The sequence below is a fragment of the Amblyomma mixtum genome, chromosome 9, assembly GCF_055824585.1.
Source record: "Amblyomma mixtum isolate Tamu chromosome 9, ASM5582458v1, whole genome shotgun sequence".
In the NCBI taxonomy this organism is placed as follows: domain Eukaryota; kingdom Metazoa; phylum Arthropoda; class Arachnida; order Ixodida; family Ixodidae; genus Amblyomma; species Amblyomma mixtum.
This window is the reverse complement of record NC_143020.1, coordinates 66,390,076-66,405,642: the sequence shown is the minus strand read 5'-3', so window position 1 is coordinate 66,405,642 and position 15,567 is coordinate 66,390,076. Positions and strand designations below refer to the sequence as shown.

At 48.3% G+C, this 15,567-nt stretch overlaps 1 protein-coding gene across 1 annotated transcript; it reads right to left on the bottom strand.

Annotated features, from left to right (window-relative positions):
• Window positions 1–1,014: 1,014 nt before the first annotated feature.
• Window positions 1,015–7,884, bottom strand: LOC149329436 (TNF receptor-associated factor 6-like). Its single transcript, XM_089562226.1, has 2 exons — window positions 7,543–7,884; window positions 1,015–2,121 (listed from the first exon to the last, which is right to left on the bottom strand). The coding sequence occupies exons 1-2, from the start codon at window positions 7,825–7,827 to the stop codon at window positions 1,093–1,095; spliced, it is 1,314 nt and encodes a 437-aa protein (XP_089418352.1). The 5' UTR covers window positions 7,828–7,884; the 3' UTR covers window positions 1,015–1,092.
• Between the last annotated feature and the right edge of the window lie 7,683 nt (window positions 7,885–15,567).

Here is a 15,567-nt window from a genome sequence, read left to right as displayed (position 1 = left end):
TTACCAATACTTATGTACCCATATCTTAGTTTTCCATTTTCGAAAATGTTGATCCAAAAATATTGGCCATGCTGATCCGCCGCATCTCCAACGGACGCGGGGGGGGGGGGGGGGGAAGGGGCTCAGAATTAAGTGACATCATGCGAACCGTGCAGGCGCTGCTAATCAGCCATGCGACACTCTACACACCTTATAAACGACTCAATCCAAATGAGCTGAATCGCCTGAATTGTCCTCCTGCGATAATCGATCAAGACACCCCTCGCACTGCCCCTGTGCACTTCGACACATCGCCTGCTCCAGCTACTCCAGCTGGGCGTTTGGAATCTCCTGTCGCTGACAAATTTCGTCAGGCACGAATGTTAGTGTTCTCCGAAAAACCTTAAATGTGTAAATGTTATGTCTCCGCTGAAAAATTCTCATCCTCCAAGGCGAGGTTAAGATTAACTGAAGCATGCATCTCGTTGTCAGAGTGTCTTTTATTTATTTATGTCCCCACGCAGGTGGCTAGAAGCGGCAGAAGAACACCCCCAATTACTTGTACGAAGGGCAGAAAATGAGTCATAGGACAATATTGTTCCACATTGGGTTATTTAACACAGCCGTTGAAATTCATAGCACACCAAAAGCCAAAACTTTCCATTTCTTTCTTCCAATTTGCAGCTAAACGCAAATACCGAATTTTGAAGCACCACGGCCTTTTGTTTTGTTACCACCATCTACCCTTCTCGCACGTATTATAACGATTTATCCGAAACTAAAGGGCTGCTGCCCCCGCATACATATTCAGCAAATATTTTACTCTTTTCGGCTGGACTACGGAAGTCTTGTTGAAGCTATTGCAAAACAAAACACTTGGTGATAAACACTGTGCTTAGAATATCAGGTCACACTTTTTTTCTATCATTTGTGCCATTTCTTCACATCAGCCCGAAGTTGACGAGAATAGGTGCACTGAACACGGTTCAGCAAAGAAGTGATCAAGACGGATTCATTTATTCCTGCTGCATAGAGTAAGCATTAACAACAAATAGCTAAAAAAATGCCACTAGAAATAAATTGCTTCCATTTATTACTTTCTGCAAGCGCGACTCACAGCATAACTTCCCACTTAATCCGAATCGTGTCATCGAATACGAAACCGTACTGCCTGAGAGTGCGCAGAGTAAACGACGGATCATCGAAAACAACGCCTCTGTTAGTTGATGACATGGGCTTTCGCATGTACTTAGATGGAAGGCGTGGCTTAATTTCAATGATGCGCAGGGCCTCTTCTTGTGGGTGCATAACACGCAGACGTATTTTGTGCTGGAATGGCCACTCGACAACGTCGTCGTTTTGGCCTTTCCGCAAGCGGAGAAGCGCATGCAGATGCACAGATTCGCCATCTTTACTGAAGTAGACTCCAGGTGACATGCAGTAGCCGCACAGGTATACCTGCTCGCTCTCATAGGCAGCGAGGCCTTCTCTGAGCGCTTTTTCTTGAAGAGATTCCACCCCTTTGACATCGAAGATCGTATGCTCTGTTCGCGGTTCATCGGGACGAAGCAATATTTTAATGCGATCTAGGGTCTTCTTGTCTTTCTGTAGAGTTTGAAATTGCATTTCTTGAATTGATGCCAGAATTCGTGAGCAATTTTCAGAGCTCTGTGTCGTTACTCTCACCAACCCATCTCGAAGAGTTTTTTCCAGTGCGTTCGTTGCCAGACTGCCCTGAATACTTCTCGTAGCTTGCGTCAGTTCACCTCTGAGTGCTTCTTTAAAAGTATTAATCCCGTGAGACATTTCGTTCAGCCTATCACCATTGCATTGAACATCAGTAACCAGCTGCCTTAGATGCTCTCTCATTTCCACTCCCTGCTCCGCAATGAATCGTTGAAAGGAGTTTGAAAGGGATGCGCCTTCCGTGTCGCTGGGCTCATGGCCAGATTCTGGAGCACGAGGTATCGATGGCGTTGCACAGTTCGATCTCAGGTGTGAGCACACATCGCTGCAAAGAACCGAAGCCGAACACTTGGGGCACCGTGCAGTGTGGTGTCGACATTCTCGCTGGAAATGCTCGGAGAGCATGGAAGCAGCCAGCACAGACTCGCAGCCGTTCTCTTCGTTCCAACATTTAACCTGCAAATAAAACAAAACGTTGATGAACATCGTAGGGCACGCAACAGCTCGCCGGCTGGACTCTCCAGCATGCAATAGCTTCATTTCGGTTTGGTGCCGGCGGCCGTTCTGGTGACAATTCCGTATTGAAACCTTCCCTGCTCGTAGGCTCAACAGACATTCACAATGTTGACAATCTTCTTTATTTCATTTTCGTGTTTTTTTTTACCTTTTCAACCTAAGACCCAAGACGAACGAACGTTGCTCAGTGGTCTCGTGACAGAGAATATCCCGGCTTGTAGTTGGGCTGCCAGTCAGCGCAGATAACTGGCCCAATATTGAAAACGTACCGGAAAAAGCCGGTCCTACAAAGGACCAGAGTGAAACCATTCATTTTCAATATTGGTCCCATTACCTGTGCTCCTTGGGCTATGCAACTTCGTCTGCATGTCGCGCGTGTGCGTTGGTATCGAGTGGTTTTGAGGGCTTAATCTCACGCTTATTCACGAAGAAAAACGGGGTTCGCCTTGTGTGTTAATGCCTCTGGTATTGTATTGGGCTAAGAAATAGAAAAATATACAGGTAGCTATTTTTTAGCATATGGTCTCTTAACAAACTCCTACCATAAGCATAGGCCCGCTGAGCAGTACAATCCGCTTGCAAAGAGTCCATTGCTATATCTTTTAGGTCCCTTTAAAAAGTCTGCAGTAAAAAAATATCCAGTGTAAGCGCCCGCTTGTGCAAACCTAACGATTAAGCATGGACCGAAACCGCAAACCTCAAGGGCGGTAATCTGTCCGAGCGGTGCTCCGTATGCCATCTTTGAACGCGATAGCATTGAAGGCCCTGGGTCTTCCCATGTCCACAGCTACCCGTAAGCTCATGGCTCTCGGAATCTTCAATACCGTGAGCGAACTTATCCTAGCAACCCTCACTGTCCGATACTAGCGGCTCTCACTCGCACACGCTCGCCAAGCGGTACTGCAGGAAGTTGGGATCTCCCCGCCGAGAGCGGCTCCAAGTTATGCTGAACTTATCCCGGAATATCTCCTATATATCCCCATCCCTCCCGTTCTCAAGCGGATGCACCCGGAACATCATGCCGAGAGACGGGCCGACCGTGGACGTCAATTCGACAAACGCTTCAGCGGACGTCCGGACGGCACGTATACGGACGCCTCTTACCATCCCTCAAAGCCAGCAACGGTGGCGGTAGCTCTCGGCCCCTCAGCGCAGCTGGTACACAACCTGCAGCATTCGCAATGCAGAAACAGTCACCGCAGCAGAGGAGGTTGCCATTGCGCTAGCGCTAGCCGACCATAATACCAAAATCGTCTTCAGTGATTCTCAGCAGGCTGTCCGCAACTACGATGGTGGTCGTTTCTACTTTCTACTGCGCCTTCTTCCACCTCTCGCTGACTTCTTTGTGCTCCAGCCCACGAGCCGCTCAGCGGAATCGCCCAGGCGCACACTCTCGCCCGAGATCTCAGCTGCCGAGCCGAGTGTACGATCTGCCTCCCTGCTTCCTCTAACGCTAGTAAACCGCGCAGGTGAATCATCTTTTAACAATATAAGGTGAGCAGCGGCTTTTCCCTTGATTAGCGCCCTATGAATGAGCGAATCTGCAAACTCGGCGAAAGATGCCTCATGTACACGAAGCACAGGTCAGGGCAGCCATTGTGTGCTTCGCTCTTCCTGAAGCTGTTCGGAGCCCCCAATTTTTTCTTTTCTTATCTTATTAAGCGGAATAAGCGCCACCAGTGCTTAGGAGTAGCCACGTGCCACCTGCGGCTAGCCGCATGCTCAAAGATTTATGAACTAATCTCTCAATCAATGCATCACTTGTTCTTTTTGTTACAGAAAGTCACTGAACAGTTATGGCCCACGTTCGCAATAGATTCTGTCTTTTTACATTACGTAATAAACAACAAAGTAAGAAATTCAGTTTCCATCGCCTATCTGTATAACCACGAGTCGTTTGCTGCTATTCTTATTTCTGGCGCAACTTTTGAAGGAACAACGGAAAGCTAAATGCAGATTGTCAAGATTAAAATGTCGAATGGTGAGCCTGCGGCTACCTGCAGGTTTATTGGGCCCTATTCGGCAGCTGTGGCACGTATGACATCAGCGAGAAAAGCGGACGAAAGAAATTGGGGCTTCGGACTGCTTGGAAAAAGCCTTGCGGAAAACGATCGCCTCGGCCTCGGCTTCGGGTGCATACGGGACCCCTCGCAGAGTTTGTCGGTTTGCTCCGTGATACGGCGCTAATCAAAGCACACGTTTACGCACGCGAGATATTGTTAAAAATTCGAAGGACCTAGAAAGAACGCATCTTTCGTGCCATGTAGAGAAATACTATGTCCTGTTCTTGTTCCGTTCATTGAAAATGGTGCAATTACAAATTGCAGTTAACTGCCACCAATACTATTCCTCGCACCGATCGGCCTGTGCTCTGAAGAAGAGTCGACATGCGGGCCCGTTGATACGTTGTGGATTGAAAATAGCCAGTCAGAAAGGTCAAGGGACAAGAGAAGGAGATAAGTGAGAAGGGAGTGAGTGTGGCGTTTTCTGCTCCTTGCAAGCTTTGCGGTCTGTGCGCGCGCATTTCTCGAGGCAGGGAAAGAAACCACGTTTGCACCACGCAGCACGAGAACCGTCTCACGGCGTGTGTCGCACAGGTCGTATACAAGTTCCCCCTAACATGCGAGAGAGTACACATAGGCCAAACTGGTCGGTGTATTAATGACCGGCTGCGTGAGCACCACTCCTCCCTGGTCTCCGATGACGATGCAAACTTGCCTCGCCATTGCAATGAATGTGGGTGTTATCCATTCTTCAGCAATGCAACGATTCTTTGTAGAAGCAAGGGAAAAAAAGAGCGAGAAATCTTGGAAGCGTACCATATAAGTTTGTCAAGCCATGATTGCATTAGCACAACCTCGGTGCGCTTACTCGAGAAGGAATTCGCTTTTTAGGTCGGTCACGGTAGATGTGATATCTTGTGTGTCCATTGCGCTGTGATTTGTGATGCTGCTGTTGCGCATGTTCTGCTGGCCTTGCTGGGATTATGTCATTTCTAATAAATCTCAGTTGATAGTCCCGTCTTTGTGGCGTGAACACTCCTTCTCTTGTCCCTCGTATCTGTGACTGGTTATTTACAAGTTACACTGTGCTCTGGGCAGCGCCCTAATTTCTCGACCTGTCCTCGAATGCCGAAATTCGAATGCCGCAGCCTGGAATGAACCCGTGTCATTGGGCTCAGCAGCAGAGCACCATAACCACTGAGCCACCATGGCGGCCGCACTTGAAAGATTTATCAGGCACAAGCCAAGACCCGAATATGTACAGCCCCCGTCAAAAGTATACATCCCAAGGGGTTCGCTTTCGAGGCCAGCAGCGTGCTTCGTTATGCATCCTCAGCGACCGTAATCTCTCGAAAAGGGAATGGCTTCGCGTCCTCAATCCACCCAAGCTTCGGACAGCTAGATGTGATATGGTGCCGCGGTAAACTTCTTTGAAGCAAACCCCTTGGGCTGTATACTTTTGACGGGGGCTGTGCTATCGGCCGGAAAAGTAAATGGACCACCGATCAGGACGGTGGAGCGGTGTCGGTACCGCACCGCGGCGCAGTTGTCTCGCGCCGCTCGCTTGCAGCCATGCAGAGTGCCCCGAGTGACGACAAACTTCGCACTCGCTGCCCTCGCTCTAGCGCGGGGGCTTGTCTCAATTGATAAATATCAAGTCTTACGTTCAACTGCTCTGCTGTTGACGGTGTAGACAAAGGGGCGCGCGAATCGCCTATTAATCGAGCACATCGGGCTGTGGCATGCCTTTCAGCTTCAGTTGACACCTTCTTGAGCTCTTGTTGAATCAACTGGAAATCAACATGAACACAATGCAGGTTGAGCCTACACAACATCTGCTTAACAAAATTTTCGCTGACCGTAATAAACCCAATCATTGTTCACTAATTTCTGTGGAATTTACGTTGCATCGAGTCCCATGGCAGCCGTTTCTAAGCCTAACTAAATGAACTTAGTTCGACATGCGTCGTGGAAACAGAATCTTATCCCATTATGCATATTAAGAACGCATGCAGCACCGGTTAAGACTCTCCTAAACCGCTCAAACTCATTTTCTTGCATAGAAAAAGTGCTACCGGTGCAAAATAGTTTTTCATGTATTACTAATTGAGAGGATTCATATGTGCGCTCATAAAAAAGGGCTATTAATTACTGCTTTATTTCTGTTATTTATGAATTAATCAAGGTCTGCAACTAACAGAACGTTGCATGTGAACTCGATTACTTCTGCTACACATAAATGAATAAATAGTAATAGTTATAATTGACATAACTTTGCTAATCGACAGGCCACTACCTGCGCAGATCCGGACACCCATGTGTAGGAGTATATAACAGTGAAGCTGAGAGAGTGCTTAAAATGGAAAAGTTATGAACTCTTAGTGAGGTCATGTTGTAGCCTCGTGTCATCCCCTTTCAAAGGGGGCGCTCTGACTGTGTGCATTCGTACACAATAAACTTCTCTTTGTGTAGCCTCGTTTGCAATGCTATTCCATGTTCTTTACCAGATGGCTGTATAGGCGAGAGCATGTATTTATGTATGTAGGAAGTACAGAGGTGGATTGCCAACGGTCACAACTGAAAGTCAAGCCATGAACCACATGTTGCTTTTAAGTTTGTATTCACTGTATTCACTCTATAATCAACAGAAAAATCAACACAAAATTCCACAAGGGAATTTCAACATAAACACATAGGCCAATTTTCAACACATGCTCAATGTTCATCAGCAAAAATGCCGCAGTATTTCCACAGCTTTTAAACACTGCTTATTAAAGCAACTTCACAAAATTGCACAGAATATCAACACCAGTTCTTGTAAGGGATGGGTTTGACAGACTGCGGCTGTCCGATTTGTCTGTCACAGCCCTATGTGCTCGATTAATAGGCGATGCGCGCTCCCCTTCGTCGAAAACGTCAACAGCAGAGGAGCTGAACGCAACACTCGATATTTATCAAGCGCGACAAGCACCCCGCGCGAGAGCGAGGGCGATGTTTGTCATCACTCGGGCCCTATGGCTTCAAGCGATCGGCACTAAAGCCCCTTGATAATTTGCCAACTATCAATGGGCTTTAAGCGGCACAAGATAAAAGCGCAGCGATGCGGCCCCGCAGCCGCTCCGCTGCCCTGAGCGGTGGCACATTAACTTTTCCGGCCGACAGTACGCCATAAATCTTGAAGGAACATCCCCAAGCAGCCCAGGTAACCGGCCCAATGTTGCAAATGGATGATTTCACTCTGGTCCCTTGTATGAATGGCATTTGCCAGTGCGTTTCCAATATTGGGCCGATACTAGCTGTGCTGCTTCGGTCATGTGTAAACTTCCTCTGCCCCCAAATTCGGATACCCCTGGCTTACCTCTCTCTTAAGCACTTCTTCGGCGGGCCATTCTTTCCAGTCGATGTCTTCTTCCAGGCACTTGTCACCGTCCAGTGGGCAGACGCGAATACCTTCCTCTACGCACTGCTCGCAGCACGACTCGCACAGGACGTGCATGCATGGAAGCAGGGCGTTCAGCCTTCGTACTATTCCGCAGGCGCTGCATATCCTATTCCTTGGAATTGGTCTCAAGAAATGCAGGGGCCTCCAGTCCAGCTCGGCACAGAAGCCGACCAGAGTGTGGGGCGTGCTTGTAGGAGGCATACCTCGTCCGGCGTCCGCGTAAGAACTGAGCAGTGAAGCAACGACTGAGCTGCTCCGATAATGTGCGCTGGCTGTCTCTTTATTCCTTATACTGCTGTTAAGGTGATAAGCGCCTCCCTATCTACTGCACGCCTTTGTATCCGGATTGAAACCGGCAGCGACGGGGCAAACTTTACCTGGCGTGCTGAGCCTGTTGGTAAGCAAGCGTGGCAACGTTGCAAAGCCTGATGGATGACTGAACTCGAAATTGAGAGCTTTTGTTTTACATTTGTGAATTCTAGAACAAAAACGTCAGCCGATCAGGGTAATTAGGTGAAATGCTGATATGTGCGGTAGCATGACGTGATTCGGCGCTGCGCTGCTCTGGTAGGTTAAAGCACGGGACACACGTGCGAAAACTCCGCCGGCGCGCAGCACCGACCGACGCTTGCGAACTGCCGCCCCACTGCAAGCAGGGACACACGGAGCGGCTAGCATCGCTGCGCCGCTCTACCCAAGCTCCGCCCATAATCGGTGTCACACTTTTCCCCCACGCAGCAGTGAGCGCTGCTTGGCTTGGTGAACAAATCTCACAAGAAAAGACAAGAACCCCTTCTTATAGAAAGACTGCCAGCGAGCAGCGACAAATAATGCCTGCTTATGTTGCGAGCTTTCGGCAACGGCACCACCCGCGGGCGCTCCGCGTGACGAACTGTGCTGCTGCCTGGCTGCCCCTTGTCGTCGCTAGGCCTATAGCCTGGTTCGCATCGAAGCCGCCGCGGACGGCGCTTCGGAACTCGCCTGCGCTATAATAAAAGGCCTACTCTTCACATCGCTTTGCTGTCAACAGCATCATCTGATAATGAAATAATAATACGGTCGATTTCCGCAACGTCTTCGACAGCGGAGCTAGCAGGCGCCAGTGGCACTGGCCAGTTATGGGCCTTTCCTTTGCTTTCGAGGTCAAGGTCACTTGAAGGTGAAAACTAGGCACATGGCGATTGCAACACGAGGTCTCGTAGTGAAGCTTGAGCTTCAAAACTGCAACCGGCGGCTGCTGTCGTTTGGGAGCTCCCTTCAGAGTCGGCCACGCAAGGTGATTTTCGCACACGTGAGACTCAGTTGTCTTTTAGAGATTTATTTTGGAAATTCTTGCCTGCCCAGTTGCGGGCCCATGCATGAGCCAGGCCTTAGTCGCTTAGTCGCGCGTGTTCGGTACGTCGTAGAAAAGGGCCGCTTTCTAAAAACTCCTCTCGAAATTTAACACAATTGTACAGTTCACAGTACGAGAAATTGTGCTGCTGAAAATTTTACTTTCCCATTCACAGAACAGGTTATAAGATATGCATATCGAAGTAAAAAATATATTTCATATAATTGTACATCCACAAAAAATGCAAAGAGCGAACTTTATGAAAGATACACTGAAAAGGCGGAGAGGTTGGCTCCTGAGGTTGAACCAACACCTCAGTGGGCTTCATAGCCGATTTGCGGCAAGAAAGTCATCTTGAGCAGATTCCGCAAGTCGAACTCACAGCTGCAGCTCTAGCTGGACTCGAAGACAGTTTTCGTAGACGTAGCCGTCACGGCTTAGGTCGTTAAGACTAATCGAGTGATCTGGAAAATAAAAAGGCTTCGTAGATGATCCAATGGGTCTCTCTGTGTGTTTGCATGAACGACACGGTGTGAATTCAAGACGACGCTTTGCGCCTCCTTCAGGATGGACCACACTAAGCCTTATCGTGTGTTCCAACGGCCATTCGAGAAGATCGTCTATGTCACCCTTGTGCAGTTGCAGCCTCGCATGCAGCTTAACAGCGTCGTCCTCCTTTCTGAGAAGCACACCAGGGGATATGCAGTAGCCGCGTAGGTACACCTGCTTGCTTTCGTACCCGGTCCACCCAAGCTTCATCGCTTGTTCTTGAAGCGATCTGATACCTTTCACAAAAAACTCGCAGTGCGCCACTTGCAGTTCTACTTTTCTCCCCACGCTGATAACGTAGTCCAATATCTTCTCACTGTTTGCATTGACTTCACCTTTAGCTGCATCGATAGAAGCCACGACCCTCGCAATGTTGCCATCGCTTTGTCTCGTCGCATTCAAAAGCTCAGCTTTGATCCCTTCTTCTAAGGCTCCTATCCTACTTGAGAGATTGCTTAGTGCCTCACTCCGTGCTACCAAGGAACCTTGAATCTGCCGATTAGACCTGGTTACTTCGCCAAAGCTTTCTGTCAAACTGCAGTATCCAAGTTGTGTTGCTTGGGAAAGTTCTTGCGCCAGGGTTTCTTTGAAAGCGTTTAGACCGTGCGAGATTTCGTTCAGCCTGTCACCCTGTGCGTTGCTCTCACTGAGCAGCTGCTCCAGAATTGCCTTCATGTCACCGGCTTGCTCTTCTACCACTCGTCTCAAAGCTGCCGAGACGAGTTCCTCGTCATGGCGTCCAGCCAGTGCTTCGTGCTCGGATGCAGGAGGAATTGTGGGAGTCGCGCAGTCCGATCTCAGGTGTGCGCAGACGTTGTCGCAAAGAACCGAGGCCGAGCACTTGGGGCAGAAAGTAGAGTGGTCTCCGCAATCGTGTTGGAAATGTTGAAAGATCTTCGAAGCAGCCATTACTGCAGTGCAGCCGTTTTCTTCATTCCAGCATCTCACCTGCAAATATTAGTGCATTCTTCGTCTGAGTTAATATTTGCTTTCCGGTTTTCATTTTCCAAATTTCCGGCGATAAAACCACAAGGGTGATTAGACAAACGGTAATGCGCCAAATCAGTGCCAGCTGGCACGAGGGGGTGATTACGGACAGATTTTGCGAATGGATCTCTGATGAAATGAATCTGCCTGAATGCCAATGCAGTGAAATGATTTCGTGGCTATGCAGATACAGCTGCCAGGCTGCTGCTCTTTTCTCACGTTTACCTCCGCGGACAGCTAGTTAGACGCAGCAGCCTGGACCTGAGCTTCTGCAAGGCTTTGGTCGTACATGCGTCTAACGCGAAGCTGTCAGGAGCGCCGCGAAGTAAAAAAACAAAAAAACAGCAATTCTGAACCGTGGGCCATGGTCCGCGGCGTCCAGCATTATTCCGATAGCCAGTCACAACAGTATAAGGAACCAGCTTTTTAATATCTGATTTTATTAAATGAGCCAAGTATAAAAAATTCGAAAGCTTATAATTTTTGGGGGGGATTATCTTCTTGTATGTAAGAAGGAAATTATCTACGGTCTACTTTTTGGTCGTGGAGGAATCCTGTTGTCCGTTATGCTGACGATTTTATAGTTTTTGTGGAATGTCATGACCCCACCCGGACAATGGTTGATGTTTTGAAGATGTTCAAAGAAACAGGACTGTGGCCTGAATTTTACGTGTGAAGCTCCCGAAAACGAACGCATTCAGTTTTTGGATTTTTCCTTGTTTTTCGAGGGCAACCATATGTGCTGGTCGTTTTCAACAAGGTCAAAGAAGCCCTTGTTGAATTTTGCTTTGGGTCATTCGGAGTTTATTAACAATGGCAATGTGTTGAATCCTTTGAATTCGGCTTTGACAAAGTCCTCTTTCCATCGGATGGGCAACACGTTCGCCGATCAGGTGGCCAGACTAACAAACGCGAGGTTCCCAGTCTCTGTGCTGGCTTCGGTGTCGCAACGGATCCCCATGGTACAGAAGCAAACTTTAATGGGGACCAGGTCCAATAAAGAGAGCGCACATGGAAGGGAAAAGCTCGCCTCCATCCCTTACATCCATGGAGTGCGTCTCAGCCTTAAGAAGGTAGCTCGCCGTTATGAGGTGAACATGGTATCTCCGGCTAAGAGTAAGGTAGGGCGGATATGTGCCGCCATTGAGAGGTGTGACGCACCGTGGGAGAGAAGAAAGGCTTGTGGTGTGAAGCACTCCAATCCGTTTGTGGACTGTGCTGGGGGAGTAGTCTATACCATTCCCCTGACATGCGGTCTACATTACTCGGGGCAGACGGGACGCTGTCTAAATGTACGCCTCCAGGAACATGCCAGCTCATTTGAAGGAGGTTCGAGGACGCACTTGACCAAGCATGTCAAAAGCCAAACGTGTGTCCCATTGTTCAAAGAAACGCGCGTTCTCTGCAAAACAAAGATAAGACTTCCCGAGAGAGCGTGGAGGCGTTCCGTATAAGGAAGTCGGCTGAGGAATGCGTGAGTTCGCCGTCATTGCTGTTACTTGACGCTGAGGTTTATTATCTTGAAAGAGCGTTAAGCTCACGATAACACGACCGGGCGCTTTTGTCGACTTGTTCTGGACAGCGCATGTAACCGTTAATTTTTTTTTCTTTTTCTGTGCTTTTAATAAATTTTGTCAGGTGTTAGTGAGCCCTTGTGTTCTCGTCACTCCGTCTACGTCCCTGTCCTTGTGGTGCCACAGCCATATGAAGATATGAGCACTAGGCTTCCTTTGCTTCTAAGTACCTTACTCACAGCATTCATGTTCGGAGGAGAACGGGATGTGTAGTGCTTGACATTCATGTTCTGACGCATCTACACCACAAAATGGTTCTCTTTGCCTGTTCGCAGTGTACTTTAAGAGAATGTTTTTTTTTTGAATTTCCGAATATAAAGAACTAAGTTAGATTGCATGAGAATTGGTGCTTGTTCCGTAAATGCGGAAAAAATACACTGACTGGGCTTCCAACATAATTAGGAATAGAGGAAAATATTTAAGCAAATATTTTTTTTAAGCCGCATTTCTTTTAGTGTAAGGTGCCGAAAACATACGACAGCTTTGCGGGTACCAGTAGTGCACGGGCTCCATTATATTTTCTGCCATGGCAAGACCTCCCAGTATTTTACATTCCCTAGCTTTAACATATGGTAACAATGTTTTTAAAGCGAGCAGCAATTTCACCAAGCTCATGGAGAACAGACCGCACAATCAGAGATAAACCAATCGCTTATCTTCAGAGGACTGTACGAGTGGAAATTTTTAAGTCTATCATTCGCCACACACCACTTCACATATTATCCAAACAACATTTTCTCCCGATCATTCATCAATGAACTGCTAAAGTTGATCCTGAAGACTGTGCAAAAGGAACAAGGACAAGGAAGGCACAAAAAAAGGTGTCTGTCCCGTTGTTCTCTTCTGTCTCCCTTGCCCTCACTTTTGCGCCGTATTCAGAATCAACCATAGCAGTTCATTGATGAGTAATCAATGAATCGACCTTTGCTTTGAACCAACTACCCAAAGTACTTCTCAATGAACTGTTCTCGCCGTTGTTAAGAACATATTAGTTATCACTGTCGTTGTACAGCCTGAACACCTCAAAACAGCTTTCTGGGGCCCATAGTTTCTTAACTGCCCGCTTTATCATCACCATCATCAGCCTGACTACGCCCAGTGCAAGGCAAAAGCCTCTTCCATGTCTCTCCAATTAACCCCGTCCTTTGCCATCTGTGGCCCCCGCATCCCCGCAAACGTTTTAACCTCACCTGCTCACCTAAATTTCTTCCACCCTCTGCTACGCTTACCTTTTCTTGAATCCACTCCTTTAAGATTAAGGACCAGCGGTTATCTTGTATTCGCATTACATGCCCTGCCCAAGCCGATTTCTTTCTATTGATTTCGACTAGGATGTCATTAATAAGTGTTTCTTCCCTCACCCACACCGCCCGCTTTCGGTCTCTTAACGTTGCGCCTATCACTTTTCTTTCCATAGCTCGCTGCTTTGTCCTTGTCTTAAGCTGAACCCTTTTCATTAGCCTCTTCGTTTCTGCCCCGTAGCCGAGTACCGGTACGATACTGTTCGCTTACCTCTCTCCTAAGGAGCTCTTCGGCGGGAAAGAATTTCCATTCGATGTCTTCCTCCGGGCTCACCAGGCCATCCAGGGGACAGATTCGCCCACCGTCCTGCTCGCATTGCTCGTAACACTTCTCACACAGGACGTGCGGGCAGGGAAGAATCGCCGTCCTTGTGCGCATGAGTCCATAGGCACTACATACTCTCACTCGTGGAATCGGCCTGGCGAACTGCAAAGGCCTCCAGTCAAGCTCGGCAGAGAGCCCGACGAACGTGTACTGCTCACTTCCAGCAGGCATTTCGCCCGGTTTCCTCTTAGAGCTCAGCGTTGAATGAAATGCTCCGACACGTCGACAATGCCTTTCCGTTATCGCTTTGCTCGTATCTCGCGACTCTGTTGGACAAAGAGTCTATCGGCCAATAAACAGCTTACTGTTGTGTTGAAATCTACCGCGCGTCATTAAACACTGGCTTTCTTTTAATAGCTTCTAGCTGACGAGCGTATTTAAGCACAGATTTCATGACGACAGCTCACTTGTATGAACGCTGTTGTTAGCCAGCTTTTGCGCTTAATATATCTAATTTGTTCCAAGTAACTGATCTATTTGCCTTATTGAATACGTTATATCTGCTCCCCTCTCTCACACGCAGCCTTTTACAGCGAGTGCTGTAGCTGCGCCGTCCCCCGAAACCGACGTGAACGTCTGCTCGGTGTCATGTGACGTCTCCTGCACGTGACTACCGCTACTTCTTCCCTCTTCGGGTTGAGCGCGCGCTCAGACGTTATGACACGACCATGCATAGCTCCTTTCTGCGATGAGGTTAACGCTCCGTGATTGCAGCTAGTGCCTGCACTCTAAACAGCATGGAGTTAAAATGGAGTAAAGTTGTTCTCTAGCACGCATTTTTTAGAAAAAGGGAGTGCGCTAGAGGAGAGCTTACTCTCTTTTGACTCCCGTATAAGGTGTATTGGTGTCTACAGTGTGGGGCACCGTGGAATATTCGTTGTCACCGTGTTAGACAACCGCTGGTAAGAGCCGTCATACTCTGCAGCGGTTTTCTTATGCTCTATGCGTTGCGGCGTGAGGGTTATAGCCGGTTATATGGGAAGGAGCGGTATTAACCTTACGGCGATAACTGTTACTCGTAAACCTCCAACAAAGGCGTAGCTATGAAGAGTCACATGTCACGTGACTAACTCTTTCATGTCCGCCTCACTAGCTTCGAGCTCTTCAAGTATGCTCAGCGCTCACTCGTGATCTTAAGACCGATTCCAGCGCGCACTTTGAGCCTTGTTCTAAGATGCCGCCAAGAACTTCGATACGCCACGCGAACGTTGCACATAACCTGGAAGTGGCAACCCAGAAGCATCAGGCGGTTCAACGTAGGGAGCACGCGCTAAGTAAGCTCGCTTCCCACAAAGTGCCCTCTCAGCAAACACTCGCCGGCCTCTATCATAAATTTCAGATTCCACTATTGCCACCGTTATGCCTTTCCTTCCGGCTGATGCACGAGATTCTCACATAGACGCTTCTCTCTCTGAGCAGCTTGGAAAGCTTCAAAAAGGCGCCGTCTTTAGAGAAGTGCTAGCGGCTGCTGACAGCACGCAGTCAGCAGCCGCTTACCTTGAAACTAACAACGACGCGAAGCTGTCGGGGGCAACGCAGAAGCATTCAGGCGCACGCAACCAATCCCCGGTAGATAGACAAGGCCTGTTTATTTTCTCCTCTCCACGCGAATGACGTAACAGAGATTGCTTTGCGTCTTTGCTGCTGCTCGAACGTGAGCCCAGCTTGTAAACGATTACTTCCGCTGGTATTTATCTCGCCTCGGAAGCTAAAAGCAACACCAATGGCTTATCGCATTTTAACATGCAAAAGAAAGTGGTCCTTTGCTCACGTCAATTCTTCTCGCGGCTGAAAATAAATAAATGGAACCACATTTATTTTCTTTTCACACCAGGTGCGGAACAAAAATGCAGTCGCTGTTTCATTCACACC